We start from the raw sequence: 26151 nt of genomic DNA, 5'->3' as shown, positions 1-26151 counted from the left end.
GAAGTGACGACTGCACCTCCCACCCCTAGAATGAGTCTCTGAAAGTCGGTAGTCTGACAGGAAGCCAGAGCCCTAAGCATTGTCTATGTGTCAGCTTGCTTAGGTCAAGGCTTGCTGACCCTTGGCCCAATTCCTATACGATAGCTTGAGCCTAGCAATAGTGTGTGCCAAATTCAGACCTGATTTTAAAATGTCCCTTATCTCCCTTCTCAACAGTCTCTTCTTCTCACGCACTTCATTATTGTACATGTGTCTAGGTGTCACATAAACACGTTCGCTTCTAAGATTCGAAGCTGGAATGAGCACAGACAGCGTACTCTGAAGATGGTGAGAGAGAAGGTGAGGGCACAACTCTGCAAATACCTCCCCCACAAAATCCTCATTAACATTCACATTAAATCTGTATGTGTGTTTGGGACTCCACACAACTGCATTATTGCAAGGATTAATTTCCAGTGCATCAGAGAGCAGGTCTGGAGAAGTGACCTTGTAAATACCACCAAAACCAGCCATGAGACGCGAGTGATCACTGTCTTTGTCGCATTCAACAGTGAAATAATCTTTGAAAGGGAGGAGGGAAGAGGACACAAAAACAAAATCTAAAGTAGACTTTGGACATCATCTCTAAAATTACCATTTAAAGGAAACAGTTCCAAGCTATCAAAACAAGCACTTAATGCCAACCCATGTACTCTGGTAGGTTGGGAGAAGCACCTTATAGAACCTGGGAGGTACCATTTCAAATCAAAACATTCAGAATTAAAATCGCCCAAAATTATAAAACAAACATTAGGTAAAAGAGTATGAGTCAGTTAGAATGGATGTTGCAGGGTTAAAATACACATTTACAACAATCAAAACGGAAACAATTTGCCTCGTTGGATCAAACCAAGATATTTTGCAGCCTAGCATATCTGAGCGGCCTACATGTATAGCCTCAATCTTTAAATTAGGCGAGATACGCCAAGCACAGAATAAGTCACCGTAAGGCCGGCATTTTAAGCCCTTCATCGCTGGTTCATGAATTAAAATAAACCCATCTACCAGAGGAGTATCAATCAAAAGGGATTCTTGAAAACAGATTAGGTCTGCGTCCAACCAAAGATTGGCATTTGAGCAAAGATGTGAAAATCCACACGTATTCCATGAAACTAGTCTCACCGGGGAAATTCAACAAAAACCTCTTTGCACTGGGTTATGGAGGTGCAACAAGTTAATAATGTGAGATCGTTGTTGGATACATGTCGATTCAAAGTCTGCCGAGAACTGTTAGTGATTTGTTGTCTGTCAGCCAACTGAATACTTATCTTCAGGGGATCACGCGGGTTAACCTCGGAGCCCACTCCTCCCCCTGACTAGCCAAGTTTGATCCCTCCTGAGGTCAATCCTTGGAAGACGTATACTCCATGTTAATCAATCTCCATCGGCCATAACCAAATTATACACCATTGCTGAATAAAAACAATTTTCACCATGTCAATGTGGCAAAAATCTAAGAAGAATGTCTTTGGAATAGAGTGATTGGAGACTAGGAATCTGCCAAAATAAGACCAAAATGTATTGGTGGTTCAAAGGATACAGTTCCTTCAACCTTAAAGTTACGTCTCAAGCAGATAGAACTCAACTCTTCCCCTAAACTCAAGGACGAAGGACCGGCTGTAGAAGCAGAACCTTTATCCAGTGCCTCATCCTTTACTGGGAGTCTGAATGTGAACCCCCCCGCAGGACCCTTTGGGAATCTAGCAGAACCAGAAGGCAAGTCACCCAACTCCAGGACAATGGCTAGAGACCTCCTTCTTTCTTCCATGGTTAGGAAACACTAAGAAGCAGTATCCAAGGTACCAGTTATATCTTCATCTGATACGAAAGAGGAGACAGTTGGGTTGAGTTTTTTGTGCAGTGTACACTGTAAATACGTAGATAGAACCAAAGCCACTTGACTAATATCTCTGTCACCCTGGGGGAAGAATTGGGTGAGAAACAGAAACCAGTTGCGCCTGGGACTATTAAGCCTCTTCGTCAGGTTCGATCGAATAAGCCGACAGGGAAGAAAGATTCAATGCTGCCTCGGTAACAACACTCTTAGGTTTAAGGCATGCTGTTACCAATTATTTTTTTGTTGGAGGCATTGGAAGCCAAGGAGAGGTGACTAACAGAGGTGTACTTACCCTTACCTTGTGCACCTGCCCCCTAAGTGGAAGGGGCACAAGGCAAAGTATTTTCAAGGTCATCCACCTCAGAGAATATTTCAGTCTGGGCTTTCAGGGAATATAAGCATTTCAGAGAGCCTCTGTTAGAGCGGCCAAGAGCCGGCCTTCGTTTGGTAAGAGTTTTTACTTTCTTCTTCCTTCTACGCCCAGCTCCCTTGGCAGCTGCTAAAACATCCCCGAGAGAAGTCCTAGAAGGGTGCGGAGCACACTGAGACTCCAAAGATTGTTGAGGGGGAATAGGATCTAATGATATTTAAGAAGGCTTAGGTGGAGCAACCTCACAAACAGGAACCAAGACCCTGGTAAATCACCCGGCTCAACAACCTTAGTAGAGGGCACCACCATATCGAGGAAGGAAGTTTGACTCACCACAGAGACTCGATTGGCCACAGCCGATCTACCACTAAGCAATGCATTCTTTGAAAGAGCCCCGGGACACTCAGAGCCACAATAAAACTCTCAATAAAGTGAACTTTAGTAAGCAGGTCTTTAGGAGAAGAACTAAACTCTCTCAGTTCATACATGTTCATATTGTGGCCCCGGTCCATAGTATAATCCGGTTCAGAACTGGAAAGGGAAAAGCGTCCACTAAGGGCCCTTCCTGAGCCTGAGGGACATAGCCCATGTTATTGTTGCCGGGCCTCAACTCCAGAGAAGGAGATGAGCAAAGAGATGTAGAAGGCCAGGGTTGGTTGAAAGAAATGTGGGTATCAGGTAAAGCGGAAGAGCCATGACAAACAGTGGAAGGCTTATCATGATCCAAACCTTGCGGTCGTGATGGCAGGGGAGAAGCTCTAAACAATTTAACCACCTCTATGCCTCGTGATTGAAATAGAGAGCCATGCCGAGATTGGGTAATAGGCCCGCCCAAGGACAGGCAGATACGTTTGGCAAATCCGGAGGATACAACAGGAGCCAAAATCGAAACATCCAAAATTAAGTTAGATCCAACGCAGTCAATCAGATCCTCAGGATCAACATGAATCAGTGAGACTGAACAGTCTGCAGTTGGTGGTAAAGCATTGGAATTCCTTAATGACGGCAAAATATGCTGTTCGGGCCAATTAGAAGCCCCTCCCAAATGATCAGTGAGTGTTTCCAACTTGCTGACCGTGGTCTTGCCACTGCGTAACCCAGCATAGTACGTAAGCACATGACTTCTGGTAAAAGAAAGTATGAGGTACGCAAAGCAAAATAAAAGAGACCCTGTGTGCCTCAACAACCAGAGCGTGACCCACAGTGCTTGCGGTATGGAGCAGTAAAATCAGAGCAGACCGCACCACTACAATAGATTGAACCAGTGCAATCTAACAATGAGCTCAAAGGCACCCTGGCCTTCAGTCGCTCACTGATTAGACACTACTAAAGTTGTAAGCACAGTGGTTGCGCGCTATGCTGGTGATTGATGGTTGATTTCCTGATCAGTATTATGGTGAGCAAACCTACCTCGTCCTCCCCCAGAATGGTTTCAGAGGCTGAGCAGAGCAGCGACTCTCAGCAGGGCCGAGAGCAGCAGTTCCCAAGTTCACAGAAAGGAGCAAAATCCAGGAGGCCACATTTTAAGTACAGGAGCAAGACGCAAAGCGCCCCTTGCCAGGCGTTGTAAAGCTCCTCTTCCTGGTCACAGTGATTTGGTGCCTGAAGTGCAATAAAAGATGTCAAATAAAACAGGCAAGAACGATGTGACGCCCCTGACACGCAGAACTGCTGGCACGGGACCATTGTTTAAAACACAAATTATACAATCTTGATAAAGTGGCTTGTGTAAAGTCTTGCTGATTAGCTGGGGTGGGGTGGGGAGTACAGAACAGAGCAGCAGGGTTTCACGGGTGTGTAAATGTGGGGGTAAACAAGCACTGAAGAGTCTAATAGGCTCGCGGGTTACCTTATTTGCAAACGGAAGCCTCACCACCGCAGCCCCGAACCCCAAACACAAAACACACTGGTACAAACCACTGCGCTCCGTGCAGGGTGTGAGTCTTTGATGGTTCCTCCTCCTGCTAGAATAATAGAGACAAAAGACACACTTCTCAGACGACTCAGGTCTCCATTTTCTCCTGTTGCTCCTTGCACCACGCTGCCACGAAACACACTGCTACACACTGCTGCGCTCCGTACAGGGTGTGAGTCTTTGAAGGTTCCTCCTCCTGTTAGAATAATAGAGACAAAGGACAGACTCCTCATACTTCTCAGGTCTCCGGTTTCTCATGTTGCTCCTTGCACCACGCTGCCACGAAACACGCTGCTACACACCGCTGCGCTTCACGCAGGTTGTGAGTCTTTGAAGGTTCCTCCTCCTGCTAGAATAATAGAAACAAAGGACAGACTCCTCAGACTTCTCAGGTCTCCGGTTTCTCCTGTTGCTCCTTGCACCACGCTGCCACGAAACACACTGCTACACACCGCCAGGTTGTATATTCAGGGTGATGTAAATGACCAATAAAGGCACTGATTGTTATACCTTTTGATTAGATAAACCCCAAACGTGAGGACCAGATACGCTCTCCCAGACTAGCGTCCCCCCTACGAACGGGAGCTGGTGTTTCCCCCTTTTCGAGGAGGTGCTATCAGGCAATGTTACACCAAATGATTGGGCATTTTACAATTCATGCACAACCCTTTTGTGCATCCTCTCTGCTTTTCGTCTTCGGCCAAGGGCCCTCGTGCTTTCCTGATTTGCATAGGCTCACCACCGCAGGGTGTTTCAGTCAGAGGGAGCGACTCGGAAACTGCAGTACGAGTTACTTGTTCGTTCTTTTCTTTTTTCCTACCTTCTTTCTTGTTTCTAATAGTCCATTCATAGAATTAATTTAATAAGATCATCAAAGGTAGAGGGTTGAGAAACCTTGCATAGTTCATCTTTGAGACCTTCTGACAGGCCTCTTCTGTACAGAAAATAACATGCTTCCTCTGGCCATGCAGTTTGTTGAGCGAGTTTCTTAAACTTCGTAGGATAGATCAGAACGTCCAAGTTGCTTTGAACAAAGTCCAACAAGGTGTCAGGTTTGGTGTAGGTTAACTCAGGCTGGTCAAAGATCCCTGCAAATGCAGTAAGGAACCTTTGATAATGATCCCCTGAGGTGACTAAGGGAGTTGCCCAAGCCAAGGCACTTCCTGACAATTGAGAAACCAAAAATCCTACTCCCGCTGTATCGGGTGGAAAAGAGGCTTGACGGAAGGCAAAGGTAACTGTGCAGGCATCTATTAATTCTTTGTATTTCTTAGGGGCTCCATAAAATCTTTCTATGGAGCCAGCGCGAACCGAGCATTTTCAACAGAGACATAACCATTGACCATTGCCTGACGCAATACAGCGTTTTCAGTCTTATGGTTCTGAACCTCAAGTGTGAGGCCTTGGATCGCAGCAACAAGCTCTTGTAACTGCTCCATCTTCTCTTGCTCCAGGTTGCATCACAATTTATCAACGAAACACCTTACCTGCGGAACCTTGAGAGAATGAGGTGCAAAGAGGCAAGGTCTGTCTCCCCAAGAAGCCACTGTGCTGCCTGAACATGGCAACAGGTACGGTATAGGCTACCTTGGGAGAACAGGACCCAAACAGGAGAAAAACCCAATTTGGGGGAAACCCGTCCAGAGAAGAGACAGGGGCGCTGGCCGCAAAAGTATTCTGAAGGGTCTTCTGAGCATAGAACAGGAAGATAGTCAGCCAGATGTAGACTTTTAATTTTTCAATCATAGACAATAGACTGGGAGCATTAGCGGGACCAGGAAAGAAGAGAAAGTATACCAGGAGAAGGAAAAGGAATTGTTGGTGCAACGGGAGATCCTAGTTGCAATGTATCGTTTACCAGACAAGGTCCTCTTTTGAGGAACCAGCGTTCAGATAAGCGTAGACACAGTCGCATCCCAAACGACATGACCTCAGCATGCTGAAATGCAGCCGCCATCTAAGAACAGGCTTTAATGCCCTCCACTACTGCCATAATGACATAAATGCCACAAAGGATCGAGCTCTGGAGTGGCAGTGAGAAACTCTAACACCTATTGCCTTTAAAGAGGCTGGGGAATGAGCAAGTGGTGGGAACTCTTGTTTCTACCAGCAGCACATCAGCAGAACGCTACTGAGTGATGCTTACAGGAAGAGGTATCAGTAGAAGACAAGGATGTGTGGGATGATCAAGATCTACCTCGGCATCGGGAGAAGATGAGAAGACGCTCGATGAGAAGACGCCTGATGATTGAAATTTAAGAGTGGTGTCAGGAGCTGTAAATTAAGGATGACGGGGCAGTGGGCAGGTGGATGAGTGTACACAGCACTGTGGATCTGAAGTCTGTAGCATGGGTATGCCATGATATGATATGATATGGCATTAATAACGCGCCTATACACAAGTGTTTCATATGAGGCAATAGCTAGCATTTTATGATGGCCATATTGGGACATTTTAAGGCTACACCTGGCCTATAATACCAACCAGTCAACCTTTCAGATGTCTTTAGGGACTAACTGGTGTTGAAGGGTTTTACTGGGGCACTTGAAGCTGTGCTTGGAACTTGATGGCAGAAAGAGGCATGTGATTATGTATATGTGGTATTCATTGGCAATGGATGTGACCATACTGGGGTATATGAGGCTGTAATTGGCATAGGATGTCAGCAACTGAACATGTAAGGATGCACCTTACATATTATGTATATTCCTGGCGTGTGAGGCTACAGTCTACATAGGATGGCAGCCTCTGTATATAGGAGGCTACTTGCCATATTATGGCAGCACCTGAGAATGCAGGATTATAGTTAAGAATACAAGTATTCCTGGCATTTGAGGCATAATTGTTGTAATAACTGGCTGTATTCGTCTGTAACAACGGAAGCGACAGGTGCCACTGGCATATATGGGTTCTGCTGGGTGTATCCTTGTCATATCAGGACCCCACCCACTAGAGAAAGAGTACTTTAAATAAAATAAGAACCAAAATAGCAAGACAGCACCTGAGTTAAAATATGTTGGCTGACTAAAGAAAACAAAAAGCTACGAAATTATTATTCTATCAAAAGTACATATGTGTATTTGTCCAGTTAGGTTGTGAAGTCACTTCCTGTGACGGCACCATTGCCAAAGGTCATATGAAATGGCTACATGTGATGTAATTGTGGTTAAAGGTAATATGTCACCACTCCTTTTGATGTCTTAGGGAGTGTGTCATGTCACTTCCACTTGGCAGTGGCATTAACTTCGACTAACACTTTTGGCATTTTGGTGAATGGACTTTAAAAACTTTTTTGCATGAGAAAAACAGAGGAACTCACTGAAATAGAGCCCGGAGGCCTGCAAGGTCTAAATGACAGCATGGGAGCTGATCAAGGGAAAATGCTTTCCAATTGCTTCATGTTTTTTTAACAGAAATACAAGAAGAAAACAGACTAAACAATTAGCCTTATTTAAAGTGCATGAAACGTAAGTACTTGAACAAAGTTAGTGTTCCAGTTTTGAGCATCGCCCTTCACGCTGGCATGGAACATGCTCAGCTAAGCAGTGCCACTCGTCTACCCATGATAAATCATAACAGGAACACACGGTGGCTTCCCTCATTCGTAACTATGACTGCAAGTCCTGCCTAACAAACACAATCTTCTCCAGACCTGCCTGCGACGCAGCTACGCTCGAAGTACCCCATGCCATGGACGCGGCAGTGACGCGGCCCTGCTCCCGCTCTAAGATGGGATACGGGGCGGATGCTGCCATCCTTCTAACCCCTCTGGCTGCCCAGACTCTCTTCTCAAACCGCATGACGTCACCAAGACCACAAGGGCATCTTGCTATAAGCAACACTGCCCAAAAGCGTGTCTCACTTTCTCACAATAGTTTTACTACTGACCCCTTTCATTGCCCATGGGATCCAACCTTTAGGAAGGGGATGTTTCTGGATGCTCCACGTTCCTCTGCTAGCCTTCTGATTTTAGTCTCACAAAATCACCATTACTGCACCAGTCAAAAACCCCGAATGGCTATATGGGTAACATCAATGTAAAGTAATTAGTTAGATATTTAATATGAACGTTTTCTGTGGCTCCCACACAAAGTATTCATTGTCATACACGTTCCGACCTATTGGATAGTGTTAATGTCGAGGGTATCCTCCTTTATTTTGTCTAAAAACCTTCTGTACGCAACTCTTCGACATCCCCTTTGCCAGACATTTACTTCGTCTGCATCTTCACGCCATTAAGGTAGCAATGGGTATGAGAAGGTAAGCTGCGCGTTTAGGTGTAGAGGCCAAGGGGGTCCTTGATGGAAGAATATGGGTGAGAAAAGAAGAAGGGTTAAAGGGGGTCTCCCCTGTAATGATGAAGTGAATGTTCGAAGAAGGGAAAGACAGGACAAGTAAAAGTATGAAGAAGTAAATGTGACTAGGTGAATGTTTGGCAATGTTAATGCAGAAGAAGAGAAAACATACATCCGACGTCCAGTAGATAGTTGTGTGTTATGTGTCTCACCAGCCTCAAATTCCGTAATTCTATCTGAAATGTCAAAACATGTGGAAAAAAAACTAGATTACTTTGAGACCCACTAGGTGTTAACAAGGGGCGTGACAAATAGCATTAAATTATCTAGTGGTCAAAGTGAGCGGAAAACTGTAGGGTGGGTTGTTCCACTACTTTTATTTTTTACTGTTAACAGCTCCATTACTTTTTGCAACCATTTTCACCATTCCGGTACAATTTTTTGTGAAGTTAAAGCACACTTCTCCATTTTACCACCAGATATCAGCTCACAGCTAATCTGACATCTGTTTCAACTCAATTGGCTGTCAACTAGCATGGGTGCAACCCTTGAAAAACGTGCTGCATGTTGCCCCTTTCCTTCCTACTCTGCCCCCCGCTGGAGTCATCGTGCCACTACTTTTTTGGTAGACTTCCATCACTGGATTCATCATGTGTAGGATGCAATCTACCACAATAGGAAAAGTGCCCTCAAATTGAGAGAACTATTTCCAATGGAGCCCTAGAATCTGTAGATTCTTAGTAACATGCCTCTCTCCATCTCCAACCAGACAAACCAGAGCAGGATTTATTTACACATTTGCCTATTTCGTATAACTCTCTTACACGATTGCTACATTTTAGAAATTGCTTTGCCATGATTTGTTTCAATTACTTTTGAACATCGCTGGGCATGTACTGGCTGCTATAGACAGACATCATGAACTACAAACTTTAACACACTGAACGGGTGAGATCCCTGTAGACTCACATGAGACAGCGTTGTTAGCAAATTTTGCCATTCGTAGCAGGTCTGTCCAATTTGCAATGTTTCACTGGATCACTCTGCAGATGAAGAGTTGAATAAATATAAACTCCATCGTCCGCAAACTGCTCAGTCCTCTCCAAACCCTGAACCTGCACTGTTTTTCTCGATCACTCACTACCATAGATAATATAAAGATGCCACTTTTCCCTAAGGAATACTTGAGTTATAGTGAGCAATCTTAAAAGGCACATCTAGATTTAGAAGAATGCTTATTAAATACTAGAACAGTGATAACATCTAAAGACACTTGTGCCATGGTCACCTTGGTCTTGGTAATCATATTATTTCCCCGCTGGACATTTGCGATGGTCTTTAAGATTGGGCACACTGTCCACAATATTCAACATGAGCACCCGGCAGAGGTGGGGGGGTGTCTTCCCAGCCAATCATGAGGCTTTGAACAGGGTCTTTACATCATGGCCCGGAAAAGTCACTGCCCGGAGAGGTTTATTGCTCAATTAACTATACCCGACATATCATATACCTATTTGGTTCTCTCTTTCTCTGATCTATTCTCTCTGTCTCTCTTTAGTTCTCTATTTCCCTTTATCTCATGCTATATCTCTCCCACTCTCTGTGGGAGTGAGTCATGTTGTCAAGCATGCATTTTATAGCAGCACCTCAGCCGTTGCTGACAGCATAGAGACCAGAGAAAAAACACTGAATAGTCACTTGAAATTAGAAGTACAATTTACATTTAATGTTATGCTCTTTTATTTCATGTCTGTTCAGACTATGGTCAGCTATCTGCAATACAGATGGACTATGGTCAAGATCTGCAATACAGTTTTTTTGTGAAATGGTAACATTTGTGCATACGATAGCCAATGTGTTGGTTCTACAGCACGACCAACAAATTAGTGGAGCATGAATTAAGGATTCCCCTAATTTCTGAGCGAAGAAACAGATCATTGGTTTTAATCTGCATGTCACCCTTTCCAAGAAGAAAAGACATTTTGAGAGACAAAATTCTGTTCATTCTCGGCAAAAGAAGCTATTAAAAAAATAGAAATGATTTAGTTGTACTAATATAATAAACTTGTTCTTGTTGGAAATTTTACAATGTTCCTTTCTAAAGATCACCTATAGTATACAGTTCAGTTACACTTTAATAACTTGTATACTTTTGAGAAAAGTACATAATTAAAACCTAGAATAACCTAATGAATTATGTTCTGATAGAAAGTTATCATCACAAGATTGGCAGCATTATGCACTCCCATTGTACTCTCTAAATACCCCTAAGAGGAAGAGGGGACAAATAGCATCAATGAGGTGTTCAGACTTCTTTGCATCTTGTTTGTGAAGATATTGTTTCTTCTCCCATAGCTGGAGAACCTTGCTTGTTTGGGACCTCATATAATTTTGACAGAGGAGGAAAAGTGCATGATGTTGTGCTCATGCCCAGTTCGCAATGTACACACATCTTTACAGAATTATATATATTGAATGGTCCTAAATGTCTCTATGTACATAGAACCCCCAAAAACCAATGTGTGATTATATCAGTTATTTTGTCTGCTCCCGGATGTCCTGCTAACAGATTGACATGTCCAGCATTGCAATCGTTTTCATAGCTAGCTCAAGCCGACCGTCTTCCCATAAAAGATTAATTCCAACCTTATGTATGCAATGCGTTTTCCTCAATTAATGCAATATGTCAAGCAGGAATATATTTTTCTTTATTCTCAGAACACCACTTTAGCTCACCAATCAGTACCTCAATTTGTTCTAAAAAGAATTATAGGCGCTTATATTTTGTAGGAGTACTTTCATATTCAGGTCATGAAAACAGATCAACTTTCCATTTCCCGACACTCGTCAAATGGCTTTTATAAATGAAACTAACAAAAAAACAATAATCCTTCAGCCTGCTATAGCTTCTGCCATTTTGCAATCTACAGAAACACATAAATCTAATATTATGCCTCCAGTCTAGTAATTCCACAATTTGTTCAAGAGGAATTATAGTGGCTCTACCTACAATATGTCCATATCTTTGCTGTCAAGCTCCCGTTAAACCACATTTTTTTTAACTATATCACTCCAACACTGATATGTTTACATTTGCTGCCAGTTCAGTACTGAAGCTTTCGTGCTCTGCAAAACACACAAAGAATACTATGGATTGGCACCAAACTACCTTTCCATAGTGATCGTGCTTTATCAGCCAACCAGGCACCTGACATTGGCTTCTCAACAATAGCTGTCCTCCCATAAGGCGAACAACCAAAGATTTGGGGGTTAGTTGATCCAAGGCTTCTCTCTCTCTCTTTCTCTCTCTCTCTCTCTCTTTCTCTCTCTCTTTCTCTCTCTCTCTCTCTCGTTATCACTAAGACTTGAGCTGGACCACCTCCGACTTAGTAAGTCTCTGAAGACACACCGCTTCTTCCCTTATGGCAAAGCGGACCATTTGGCCCAGAGCAAATTTTACCCAGCATTATTTTATTTATTTATTTGTTTATTTACTTATATAGTGCAGGGAACACTCAGACATCATGGCGTACAAAGACACAGAAGGACTTTTGCTAGATGGGACAGAACATGTACAAATTAGATTTCAAAGATTTCCTAGGTGGTGCTTATTAACCAATTTTAAACAGTAACGTTTTCAATAGGGCCCGAAAGCAGTTGACTTTTTTTTCCAGTAGACGCTTGCTTGTGAGCGCATTCCACATCTGTGCGGCTCTCGTATGGAAGGATCTGCCAAGTTCACCAGCCTTTCTGAATCTGAGCGTTTTAATTGTTCCCATGTTAGCCGATTTTAGAACCCGGTTAGGAACGTAAGAAAACGTCCGGGTCTTTAGATCATTTGGGGCATGACCATTATGACATTTATAGACAATATTGGCTGTTTTGAAGTGGATGCGAGCCGCAATGGGCAACCAATGAAGGGATTCTCGCCCTGCGGAGATATGTTCCCATCTGGGGAAGCCCTAAATGATCCTGCCTCAATAGTTTTGGAGCGTTTGCAGCCAATGAATGCATTTTGTCTTCACCCCAATAAGCAGGGGGTTACAGTAGTCGATTTGTGATAAGATAATGCCTCTACCAATCGAGGCACTGTTCTCTTCTGAGATGAATGGTCAAATATTCCTCATAAGTTTCAGGTAGTAGTTGCAGTTTTTTACCATGTAGGTAGTCTGGCCTTCGTGTTGATGTCTGCGTTAAAGTATACCCCTATGGTCTAAACTTTGTCCACCACCGTGATGACCATGTTTTTGATAAGCCAATGCCGGTATTCGTGACCCAATTTTTCTCTGGCCCCTGGGCTCCCCAATAATAGCAGTTCCGTCTTTAATTCATTCTGTCATCAAACCACTCTATTGCTTTGAAAGATCATGGTCAGGTTTGTGGTGTCCCTCCCATGATCTCCGTTAATCTCTAGAATCAGTTGGGTGTCATCAGCGTAGCTGGTAAACATCACCCCATATGATTCAAGCATGTCACAAAGAGGCCTGATGTAGTGATTAAATAGGGTTGGTGAGACATAAGCACCCTGTGGGACTCCGCACCAAATGGGGGCTGACTGGGATGAGACACCATCCCAAGAGATTGTGGATTGCCTATTGGATAGAAAGGATTTAAACCAGTTTGTAGCCGGTGACTCGCACTTCGCTACCTTCGCGAGAGTGTCTATGAGGAGATCATGATCTAACAGATAAAACGCTGCTCATAGGTCGAGAAGGATCAGTAGTCCATTCTTTCCCTGTTCAGCTAGTTGTATGATGTTTGTCTGCAGGTCTAGAAAACCTGATAGTTTATTGTGATGTATTAGTGCTGTCTCCAGGTATCCCTGGAATTGTTTTGTGGCCATTTTATCAAGAATCTTCAGCAGGAAGTTTGTATTGGCGATAGGCCTTAGATTCTTTGCATCCTTTGGATCCAAGCCTGCCTTATTCACTAATGGCGAGACAGTAACTATCTTTATTTTGCCTGAACTGAGGCATACTCAAAGGACGAGTTATCCAGTCTTGTGAAGAAGGGTGCAAATTCCTTGCTCTGCTCTAGGATGAACTTCCCTCGTATAATATTTTCACTGCATGAGTGGGATGCATTGTTGACAAGGTGGACTCTATTTCCAGGATGGTCACATGTTTAAATGCACAATTTGATTGATCACGTGGGGTATCCAGGGTGTTTACTGCCTTTTCTATTTTCTCCCGAGCAATTTTGATTTTGTTTGCAAAAGCCATTTGCACATCATTACAGTCCTTCTCAGTGGGATGAAAGGGTTGGATAGGGCTTTTGGTTTATCCATCAATTTTAAGATCTTAAACAATTTTTTCGGATTTTTTTAATCCCCCCCAATTTTCTTCTCGAAGACATCTTTTTTGTTAGGGTAATCTTGGCTTCATACTCTGCTTCTAACATCTTCCCACTTTACTTTTTAGGGGCTGATGGATGTTTTACCCTTGCCTGTTCGGCGCTTCGTTTCAGTTTTATTAAACTGACAGGTTCATCAGTGACCCATTTGTTGTGGTTTCTATTCTCTCTCACAATTTTTCTTGCCATGGGGACTACTTGATCTAGCATCTTGGTTAGCTCCTCATTGTATATTTCTACAAGTTTCTCCGGGCTGTCAGAGCTGATAGTAAAGGACATGATTCCCTGGAGACAGGTCTTGATATGAGATGGTGTGACCTTCTTGAAGTTCCGGTTATAAACCACTGATACTGGGTTCATAGCCGTTTTTGGAACTTCTTTTAAATAAAATGAGAATTCAACAATGCAATGGTCTGACCATATACATGGAGTGGTGCTTATCATTCTAACCTGAAGGTTTCAGGAGATCATCCAGTCTAAGAAGTTACCTGACGTGGCCGTGGGTTCGTCATTTACTATTTTACACCCCTGTTCGAGAAGCGATTCTTCCAATAATGTCTAGATTTAGATCAGCAACTACCAATGTGGCGCAATTTGGGCCATTGATATGTCATGTCCTGGGGCGTTCGATAAACAAGGATGAGACTGAGACAGCTGCAAGGGGAAGAGGAAAGTTTCAGATGTGATACCACAGTCTTTACACATGCTCATGGCCTCAAAGAACTGGAAAGGTTCTTTTGCAAAGACAGACACCACACCACCTGCGCCTGTAAGTCGACTTTGACACTTGATGGAATACCCTTCTGGAACCGACATAGCCAATGTTCCACTGGCCTTGCACAGAGAATTCAGTTATGCAGCATGTTAGACACTTCAACTTTCAATTTTCTAATGTGGGACAATAGATATTTACAAAGGTAAAGCTAGAAAAGAGTAATATCCATCCGGCCCACTATAAAGTCACACATTTCACCATCTTTCAGGTTCACAAAATTACTGCAATCTGTAATTATTTCAGAAGGGCCTTCTGTATTTTCAAATACTACCAGTATAGATGCCATGCTTCTTTGATGGGCAATAGTTTATTAGCAGGAGTCATATATTCAGGCTTTGCAAAAATGAATCATGAAAAGTGGGCAAGGAGATGCATAGTCCCATACAATACAGGCCCTGCTGCTGTATAATAGGCCTCGATCCGCAAACAATCCAATCCAAATCTTAATGCAATTTTTTTTTGTTTACCGCGCAAACCTAGCTTGAGAGCAAAGGAGCGATGTACAAGGTGTGGGTAGCCAGCGTTTGGGCTGGCACCTTTTAATAGTGGTGCAGGACTGTAAATTGCAGTCTGTGCATCCATTGTGAATAGTCCTTGGTGAGGTGTTCCAAGCCGATATCGGTTATTAGTTCTCAATTCAATGGTTCCAATTTAATTGCCTGCTAAACAGTGAGACACTTTTCTGCAAATTCAAGCATATACAGGCAGGCTGCACACAGATCTCTGGGCAACCCCTAGATCTTTTGGAGATCTACACATAGGTGTGCCTGCCCCAATAGGATGAATCCACTAAACTGGAAGAAGCACATCTCTTTTTTTTCTGCTGCAAAGCAGTGTGTGTGTGCGACCTACCTACTGAGTATGAAAATCCTGGAGCCCTTTAAAGGTAGTGGGCTAAACCCTGCATTCCTTTCTCCCTTAACATCAATACAATAAAAATAAATAATACAGAAACTATTCATTTATTTACTGTGCATTTGGAAGGCACTTATACGTCAAGTAAATTGTGTTTCAAAGCACCCACAGGGCAACAGGGAGGGAACATGGGAATAAAAAGCAAATATAACAATGAGAGATAGAGGCGGACCTACTAGGCCCTGTGAGCATTCAGAACAGGCAAATGGAGAGATATAAGTCCTATTTTTTATAGTATCATTTTACCTTCGTGCAGAATACTTTAGCAATAACAACTGGGGGCTGGCTAGGGATTCACACCAAAATACCAGAAAAGAAAGGCTGAATGCACATTTCGTGCACATTCGGCCTGGTAGAAAAGACTGAAGGCCATAACACCGTACAGGGGAGAGGGGATTGCAGGGGGGGGGGGTGCCGGGCAAACAACCCAAATCCAAAAAGCTCGAATCACAAAATGCAATCAAGTCAGCTTTGCAATTTTGTAATTCGAGCTTTTGGGATTCGGTTTTATGACCTAGAACCGCTGGCTGGATCAGCTGGTAAAGGCCTGGGGCAAGGGCCATCACAGCAGCAGCTGGCACCTTTATCTGTCAACCAAGTCAGGCCCAGGGGTAATTGTATTTTCTGGAGAAGAAGAAGAAATTGACCTGCGCCATGCATGCGGGCGGATGCACAGCCTGAGCTCATCTTCCATCCTGGAAACACATCCCGTTGAAATGCATGGTCAGCAATCTAGCACAGTGAGCTAAATACTCACCTTTCCAATCTGTGTAAAACCAACAGTCCCATATTTGTATCATGGGAGGGTGGACTCGACTGTCCAGGTCCTCCTTCCGAGGTCGATAAATTGAGCACCATTTTGTTATGTGGTAACTCCTATTATCAAATTCCAAGACCCAATTCTATATGTGGTGTGCACTATATAAATGGTAATTACTCAATGCTCTATATTTAATTGTTTTAGAATGTATGTGCATGAGAAACTAAGCATGCACACAGCCATCCTCACAGTGACTCCAAAAAATATCTGCATGGAGTAAAGGAAACATCTCCAGCTGACATTTAGACCCCCTGATGTTGCATCCATTTTGTCCTCACAACCAAACCTTGTTGTCTGAATGAGTACATATCGTTCAGTGTTACAAAGATATTAATGTTGTGGTGAGTTTTGTGAAAAACGAAATGAGCACCGAATCCAGTGTGCTTTATGTAGTTAGTGATTCAAGGATGGAACGGTTTTATAACAGACACATTTGTCGAATATAAAGATCTGTGGCTATTCATATGTTCCCACAATGCTCTTCGATTTTATGCAAAGCCGCTACGAACCACCAATAGTGTTATTTGTCCCCTGTTCCTTTCCCAATTCCTCAATCCTGGGAAAACTGAAATCCTTGTCTGTGGCAACACATTGCTCCTTCCCCAAGCTATTACCTGGACATAGATTTATCCCTCTCACAAAAAGTCCACTCTGTTTCCAGAACCTGTTTCTTAAGGCGTATCTTCCCTTACCTCACCTATTCTCACAGTTTATCCACCATCATCTTCTCCTGCTTAGACTGCGCAAACTTCCTTTACCTAGGAAACTGCAAAGAATACAAAATGTTGCAGCCTACCTGCTCATTAACCTACCTCTCAGAGAACACATCAGTCCTACACTGAGAGTCCTCCATTGGCTCCCTATTGGCCGATGCACTACCTTTAAAGCCATGTGCATCACCCACCGGGCCATCCACAATACGGGCCAGAGATTTTTCAAGACAAAGTCACCGACTGCCACCCCTCAAGGACTCTCAGATCTGACACAGCATCTCTCCTAGTAGTCCCACAGTACAACTCCTCCAAACTCAGTGGACCCTCCCTCTGTCTCCAGCCAAGCACCGACCATCTGGAACTCCTTACCCCTGGACATTCGCAATATTAATAAACACCTGGCATTCAGAAAACCTGACTTTTCCCTCCCTCCTCTTGAAACCCTTCCCCACTCTACACTCTCGATCGGCGCACATTAAATGCAGACCCAAACACAACAACACTCCTATGCGCCAATATCCCACGGATGCCGTCAGCATTCGCAGCGGCACACCATGACAAACTCTTCCTTCCCAAACACAACAAGACTCATACCCACCATTACCCCGACGATGCTGGCAGCGTTCGCAGCGGCACACCGTGACAAACTCTTCCTTCCCAAACAAAACAAGACTCATACCCAGCAATACCCCACGGATGCCGGCAGTGTTCGCAGCATCACACTGTAACAAACTCAACTTTCCCAAACACAACACCCCTCCACACTGACACACCATGGATGCCAGCAGCGTTTACAGAGGCCCACTGTATCAAACTATCGCCCTCCCTCAACCCCGGCCCGCTATCAATCTGGGCCCTCTCCCACTGCTCAGACTTTGTTCCAGGGAGACCACGAATAGCGACACCAGCCAATCACACTGGACTAAGAAGAAGAAGAAGAAGAAAGCAGTCGAACTACACCCAAGGCGACGGTACATATACCTTACACCACGTCTGTGGACACAGGCACGGCCACCCATCCATGCTCCCTAGAATGCAGCTACAGCTGTACTATTCTGGTCTAGCAGCACACATAGCCGTCCACACTGAAACCCCTGACGCACCTCAACACCTCTGCTATTAGTATACCGTGACAACCAACAAAAGAAATTCGGTTTAGCTGGGCACACATTGAATCTTCAGCACTAGAACTAGAACTTGTCTAACCACAAAAGTCCTAACCCGGCAAAAAAGCACACAAGCATCTTTAATTTAAACTCTTAGAACCTCCTGCACATGGACTGCGGTGTTAGGCATAATTATATGCAGTACCCTTTGGGAACACCACACCCAATTAAGACTACAAGTGACAGTACAAATTCACCTTTGGTACAAGCCTGCACTACACAGTAGTGGTAGCGATGGCTGAGCAGCCAGACTTATCTCAAGAGTAAGTGAGCAGTATTCATAGTTACACAAAGGACAGCAATTACTATGATTCAAACAAACACTGATTCAAGGTTTCTGAGTAAAAGAATATACATTTATTTACACATCAGTTGTAAAACATTTCACCAAAGTAAGGCAGTTGAAAAATCACACTCTTAATACACTACACCACACCCAATAGATTCTGGACAAGTTAGGCTCAAAATGAAGTGTGAGCAAAATGGCACTCCAGCAATTTAAAAGGGCGGGAAAGACAAAGTTAGGCAGAAATTGAGTAACACCAACAAGTGTACGCAGGGCAATCTAGAAAAAGGAACTACAGTGAGGAAATCAGATTCAAACAGGGCCTGGCCCAAAGTCAATGGGTCATAATCTTTTTCTCAAGATCACACAGTTCAGGGAAGTTCACGGTTAAGTCTTTGCCAAGAGTTCCGGATGAAGTTGGTCGGCAGAAAAGTTAGTTTAAAGAAGAGAGAAGGAGAAGTCCTCGGATTGGCAAAAGGTTTCACGCACTTGCACCGTGGCTGGACGAAACGAACAACCGGATTTGAACAGTACCTTAAATGGAGAAGAAGGCTGTAGCTGAGCCGGATGTTCCTGGCAGGTCGTGCAAGCTCACGGTTCCTGAAGCAACTGTCGTACTGACACGAAGTAGGAAGACTGGAGGATCCTGCACTGCCCAGGGAAGAAACCAGCAGCAGAGCAAAGCAACGAATAAAAGGTGCGCCTCTTAAAACACAAGCAGGATCCGTTCCTCCTGGCTATCCGGTTCACTGTAGCTCCGTACAGCAAATTTGACCAGAGAACGGAGCATTGCTTGGAGTAAGGGTGAACTGGTTGGTCCACCAGCTCAAGGGGAGAAGATTCTTTGCAGATCTTCGCTGTCGTTGGAGTATGAAGATTCGGACATGCAGCAGGGCGTCACTGGGCGGTTCAATTATTGTAGGGGTTCTCTTCTGTCAGCTCCTCTTCGGTTCTCTCGTTCCAGTGGTGACTCTGCCTTTCCAGATCCAGAGACCTGCTTTTTATGCAGTGTTCCCCCATTCACACAGCCTGGCTGTCAATCACACAGCAGGGTGGCTGTCCCACCGGGACAGTCACCACAGCCAATCAAACCAGAGTGCGACATGGGTCCCCAAGGAGACCCTGTGCAGGGAGTCCTAAACCCCTTCCTCACATCCTCTCCCCCCCAGACATAGAGGCCCGTGAAAGGACATTAAACAAAGGAACCAAACCTAATTTGGCGCACAGGGAAAAACACAAGAAAGACTTTTACAAAAATAAATGTCGAATAAACCCAGCCGGCACCGTATAAAAACATATATAGTCTAGCGGGTTTAAGTTCGAGGCTACCAAGATAGCCTAAAAAAATACCAGGGTTATTTAAGATAACCGCGGTAGGAAAAATAGGGTAGTTACCACTGCCACCAGCCAAGTCTTAATGAAAAGAGAGCGAAACAATGTTCCAAGAGAAACAGACAAAAAGGGATAAGTATTAACCCTTTCCAGAACTCTATTTAAGATAGTTTGTACTGGGTCTGTGAGTTTTAAAAAGGACTAATAAAGTCAATTGCAACTTTACATGTTCTGGGAGACAGTAGTCAGCCCCAGAAAATGGAGTCGGAGTTGGGAAGCCAAAAAGACAACCCTATGTCATTGCACTGAAGGTGCTGTGTAACACACAGTAAAAATATGATGCCTATGGAGTAGGTGAGTCTCCACAGTCTATGAACACAAGAAAATGTTAAACACACACAGCAAAACACATGTAAGAGTGGGAAAAAAGGCTCACACTCTTACCAGGTGAAAAAAATAAATCCTAGAAATCCAGTAAAGCTGCTGAGGGACTCAGTAGGTAAGGGAAATTAGCCATTCTGGAGAATTCTCCCTAACATGCGGTCACCAAACAAAGCGCATTTAGGCCATACAAACGGGAAAGGGCGCTATATAACTGACACATACAATAATAACCTTCCATCAGAAATTCAGTCATGTGGTTGATTTAAGCTTTGATAGTTTGCTTTGGCCACCCATCTTACTTTGTTTTAATACTTAGACTAACAGCCCTTCCTTTTCTTTCATCGTTCAGTCTTTGCATTTGCTAATAAACGTGCTTTTTAAATAAACGTATGCATTATATACGTATTTTATCATTATTGGGTATGTTTTCTTTGTGTGATTTATTGTATATATTGCCTAACATTCAGTTTAAAATGTGGAAGTATTATTTAACTTGTTCCATTACTTTTCTAATTTTGTACGATGGTGGGACCCATGCGTAGGTATGCCCATAGCTGTGCCAACCTGCTGCAGAAGCCAGGCCACTGCCACTGATTCATTCTCCTCACTCATTGGTGGGCAACCTGAGGCCCTCCAGCTGTTTTGGCCTAAAATGCCCACCAGCCCTATCCACTATTTTCAATGTGCCGGATCCATGGGAGTCGCAGGCCAAACCAGCTGGAGGGTCGCAGGTTGCCCACCACTGCCCTAACCCATCATGGCCACTTGAGAACTTGGATTAAGATAGAGCATCCAGGTGGCTCGTGGGTCCAGGTGAGTTGTGGGCAATGCTGCATGGGCATCCCACAAGCGAGGCAGGGTAACTGCTGTTACCATCGGCAGCTGGGAGAGGGGCAGCCCCAACCCCCCGCGCCTGCTCCTCTCCTTCCCTCCAGCTACGGAGACACGCAGTCTCGGCAGCACAAAAGCCACGTAAGGGTAAGTTGCGAACAGCCAATCCACCCTTCCTCCAAACAGCAAGGTGCTAAAGCGCCACAAGGAAACAACCATCAGGCAGGGCCCAGGTTCAAAGATCTGCCCCCACCAGGGGGTCAGACAGTCGGCTATCCGGCCGGGGGCTGCGACAACAGCGGCCCCCATCACATACACAACAAAGACCCCTTTTGTAGGGTGGGCGGGTTCTGTGGTAAAGAAGCAAGAAGATTTGGAAGACACAGTAAACAGTGAACCTCCTGTTTGCTTGTTTGCTTGGGTCCCCGTTCAGGGTCCACAAATAGATTGTGTTTACTCTGAGCATGCTGCTCTCATTTATAGGACCCAGGGAGGCACTGTTAACTGTGAAAAGGACAGTGAGCTAAAGACTTGGTAGAGTCTCTCCCAGGGGTTATTCACCCAAGAACAGGTCATTGGGCTGTGTTCGTGCTGGTAGAGAGATTCCCAGACCCCCCTTTGTTTGCATACATTAACTTTGGGTTTCCCCCTAAGTTAACAGGGAAATCCAGACGTGGACCCCTTGCTCACTGTTCCTAGAGAGGCAACAGTTTCACCTCACTGATGATGCCCAACAAGGCTGAAACACGTGTATGGGGTTACTGATGGTACTCTTGTTCAGATGAGAATTGCCTAGCATTTCGGCGCTGGACTGCCCCCGGGCAGGACAAAGGCTGATATGCGGGGAAATTTCTTCTCTGTGAAAAGGACAGTGAGCTAAAGACTTGGTAGAGTCTCTCCCAGGGGTTATTCACCCACGAACAGGTCATTGGGCTGTGTTCGTGCTGGTAGAGAGATTCCCAGACCCCCCTTTGTTTGCATACATTAACTTTGGGTTTCACCCTAAGTTAACAGGGCAATCCAGACGTGGACCCCTTGCTCACTGTTCCTAGAGAGGCAACAGTTTCACCTCACTGATGATGCCCAACAAGGCTGAAACACGTGTATGGGGTTACTGATGGTACTCTTGTTCAGAGGAGAATTGCCTAGCATTTCGGCGCTGGACTGCCCCTGGGCAGGACAAAGGCTGATATGCGGGGAAATTTCTTCTCTGTGAAAAGGACAGTGAGCTAAAGACTTGGTAGAGTCTCTCCCAGGGGTTATTCACCCAAGAACAGGTCATTGGGCTGTGTTCGTGCTGGTAGAGAGATTCCCAGACCCCCCTTTGTTTGCATACATTAACTTTAGGTTTCACCCTAAGTTAACAGGGCAATCCAGACGTGGACCCCTTGCTCACTGTTCTTAGAGAGGCAACAGTTTCACCTCACTGATGATGCCCAACAAGGCTGAAACACGTGTATGGGGTTACTGATGGTACTCTTGTTCAGAGGAGAATTGCCTAGCATTTCGGCGCTGGACTGCCCCTGGGCAGGACAAAGGCTGATATGCGGGGAAATTTCTTCTCTGTGAAAAGGACAGTGAGCTAAAGACTTGGTAGAGTCTCTCCCAGGGTTATTCACCCAAGAACAGGTCATTGGCCTGTGTTCGTGCTGGTAGAGAGATTCCCAGACCCCCCTTTGTTTACATGTCTATTATATATGCTTGAGAAAGTGTGGGAGGGGAGACATTTGTATTAGGTTTACTTGTTCTGGAAGTTGGGGCCGCTGCACGATGGGCTAAAAAAATACACTTGCTCCCCCAGGCTAAATGTTGCCAGTCCTCCCTTGATTGCTGATGCCTGTGATGAACGTGTTCTGTGGCCAGGAAGCTTGCACCACTTTTCCTTGTGCTGTGCCTGTTGAAGGAGTGATGCATCTAATGCTCTATGTTTGTAGTACCTGCTGTGTGGATGGGAACCTTGCACTTTTGCTTCCTGTACTTGACACGTTGTGTAGGGAAAGCTTGCACTTTTACTTCATGTGCTGCAGTTGTCATGTGGGAAAGAAGCCTGATTTGCTGCTCCTGGTGATAAGCCTGCACTGCTGCTGCGCCTGTTCTGTGGGAGAGGTGCTTGCCATGCTTTTGCTTCTGCTTGACCTCTAGAGTGATGAAAGCTTCTGCTTTCGCCATGTTCTGTGATTTAGTGCAGCTTGTACTGCGGATGCCAGTGCATGGTTTGTTCACTGAATGCGAGTACATCCTGCATTGTTACTATCTGTCCTGGCCTGCTATGTAGACATGGCAATGCCTGCACTGCTGCATGTCCCGCAGTAATTGGGCAGTGGAAACATGCGCTTCTGATGTACATGCTGGACCTTTACTGTGAATGAGGGGAGCATTTACAGTTTCTGTCTGCTTTGTACTTGTTTAGTGAGTGTGAAGTATCCACTTCTACTTTCTGTGCTATGCTTGGCATTCCAGCATGGAAATTGGCACATCCATTGTATAGGACACATTGGTGTGTGTTAACTGGGTCATGCACTACATGGCCGTGAAAGGCTGGACGGGGACACGTGAAGCAATTTTTAGCATATTCATCTGTTTTTGGGCAAACCAGGCCACTTTTGCGTACGAAGCTCCGGAGGTGCATGCAGAGTTGAACCAAACCTTGATAAAAAGTTCCTGACATATGAGGCAATATGCACGCATGCACGGATGCACACGGGAAGTGGAACAAGGTCATATAAAACTGTTTTGGCATAAGGCAATAGTGTATTGCAATATGAGGAACTGCGTGAGTATATGATGGTTAAATCTTGGATAATGGTTTTGAGCATTGGCACGTGAAGCTTAGAATTAGCCTCTAAAGGTGTTTTTGGCAAGCTTATGATTGTGATACATGGTAGGCAAGGCTGAACGTCATCATATGAAGGCTTTCCAGGCATAAGATGTTAGTATATGGCCATGCAGGGCTAAACCTGGGCATTTGATAGTGTTTCTGGCATGTCTATGCTTGCCAGGTAAAGCCGGACATGGGTGTCTAAAGGTATCCCAGCATGTCTAGTGGTGCTACACAGAAATGTGGGCCCTTAGTGAGAGGTCTTGTTACACATGTCAAGCTGGTGCTTATAGACAATCAGAATAAGCATTTTGTGACAACGCAGAAACCCTGCTTAAACTACCTTCTTACCCCCTCGATGTATTTAGGCTGGCACCGGTATCAGGTCTGCCCATGCATTTTGGAAGGCCCTAGAATCGCATTCATGTTGTGGTGCGTTTTGGAGTATACGCCCCTGTCTGGTGTTACTGTAGTCTGTAGGGTACTTTCCCTTCTCTGCTCATTTCATCCAAGTGCTCTCATAACCTGGATGATGCCCAAAGGAGGGAAGCTTCCTGTTGTACTTTACCTGGTCTGCTGCGGAGACGTACCCAGCCAGCAGCGGGTCACACTTGCTGTACAGAGCAAACATCACAATGCCACAGGCGACGCAGCTGCCAATGATGCAGTACAGGGCCGATTGGTTGATCAAGATGGCGCTGCAAAAAAAAGAAACAAAGACATAAATAGCATCTCAGAACCAAAGGAAGCACTTCAAAGTTCAATGTGGGAGGTGGGCAGTGCAGGTCGGAGGCCATGACCCAGCTGCTGTAGCCTTTGTACTTCAGCAACATCTCCTACAGCAAAGAAAGGTTTTAGGCAGCAGTGCACAGTGCTCCAAAAATTATATTTACAGCCTGGCAGGCAAAATAAGGCAGATTCAGGAAACCAGGATCAGAGCAGACGCCGTCTCTGGGAAACCATCCACTTTAATAGTGGCTGCCATATTTTTCATGGTGGCTGTGACTTCTGATTTCTACTTTGCGCGCATGCTCACTCAGCAGAGATAAAAGCAGTTTTACTGCAGATTATGTTATAAACCTTGTATACAGTGCCAATCAGCAATGTAGGGGTCTTGAAAATGGCGTATTGTGGGTAATCAGGCCCTAGTTTGAGGAGGAAGCAGAAAGGAAAACAGGTTGAAGTATGGGGTAGCAGAGAAGCAGCAGCGTAGGGACACACAGAGCTTAACAAATTGGGAAGACACAATGGGATTGTGATATCAGGAATATGATTTTTATATACCTAGCATTTACAGCAGGTGTTTAAAAGACACTATCGGACAATGCTCGTCTTCACACTACAAGTGCACTTCCAGCACATCACCGGACCATCGCACAACCATGCTTCCACTAATTCAGTACTTCTTCCACTGTACCAGAAACCCCCATCCCTTGAAAATGCTACTTATCACGTTGTCTTATGTAACATAGCCAAGGATAGGTTGTGTAAAAAAGTAAATGTGTGTAACCACAATGAGAGAAATGGAATAGGAAAGAAGGAAGTAGAAACCACCCTAAAGGACACATAGGTGCATGACCTCTCCATGCAGAAGATTTATAGCAGAAAAAGGCATGGGAACCGAGGAACTGCTAGACACATGGGAACGGCTACTGGTTGCCAAATTCAAGCACGGTTCACCCATGACCATCAGAGTGAACACTGAAGTGTTCACCTTAATCTCAAGTAGGTGACAAAGCCTTCAGTTTAAAGCCAAAGAGATGACTTTTCCTAACTTAAGTTCAGTTTTTTTTACATATATGTTTGATTGACATTGTGTAGAAAAGTATAAACACAAGTCCCTAGCCTCCCAATCATTCCCTCCACCAACCCTGGCTTCACATATGGTGACCATGGGACAGCGTCCTTCTACCCTTACGACAGACATTCGTTTCTAGCTAAGTTACAATCTTGGAAAACATAATATATTGTTCCCTCACTTGATGTATACTACTTATTGTTTACAGCACAGCATACATCATTAAAGAAATAAACCAGACCAAACAGTGCTGTCCATTTTTATAAATGCCTGTTCTGAAACAAAAGCGATTTTTCATTTGTGAATCCACATTTGAAAGCTGCTAGACGTAACCATTCAGCTGTAAATAGGTAATCTTAAAAGTATTTCACTGACATTTTTACCTAACTTCATTGCATTACTGTGTACTCGCACCCGGGTGTTGTCACTCCACCAATCAGATGGCTGGAAGCGCAGGTGTAAATATGCCAATATCCCGCCGCATTCCACAGCCAGCCAGGTGGC

The 26151-nt window shown here is 44.5% G+C and overlaps 1 protein-coding gene across 1 annotated transcript in view; it reads right to left on the bottom strand.

The window, feature by feature from the left end:
• The window catches only part of LOC138570121 (sodium/iodide cotransporter-like), a 636461-nt gene that overhangs the window by 311115 nt on the left and 299195 nt on the right, over window positions 1-26151 (bottom strand). Inside the window, exon 7 of the mRNA XM_069648754.1 lies at window positions 24418-24547. Within this exon, the coding sequence (XP_069504855.1) occupies window positions 24418-24547 (130 nt within the window). The remainder of the gene's footprint in view (window positions 1-24417; window positions 24548-26151) is intronic.

Source organism: Ambystoma mexicanum, chromosome 1p (genome assembly GCF_040938575.1).
Source record: "Ambystoma mexicanum isolate Mex_15411 chromosome 1p, UKY_AmexF1_1, whole genome shotgun sequence".
NCBI lineage: Eukaryota > Metazoa > Chordata > Amphibia > Caudata > Ambystomatidae > Ambystoma > Ambystoma mexicanum.
This window is presented reverse-complemented; position numbering and strand designations above follow the sequence as displayed.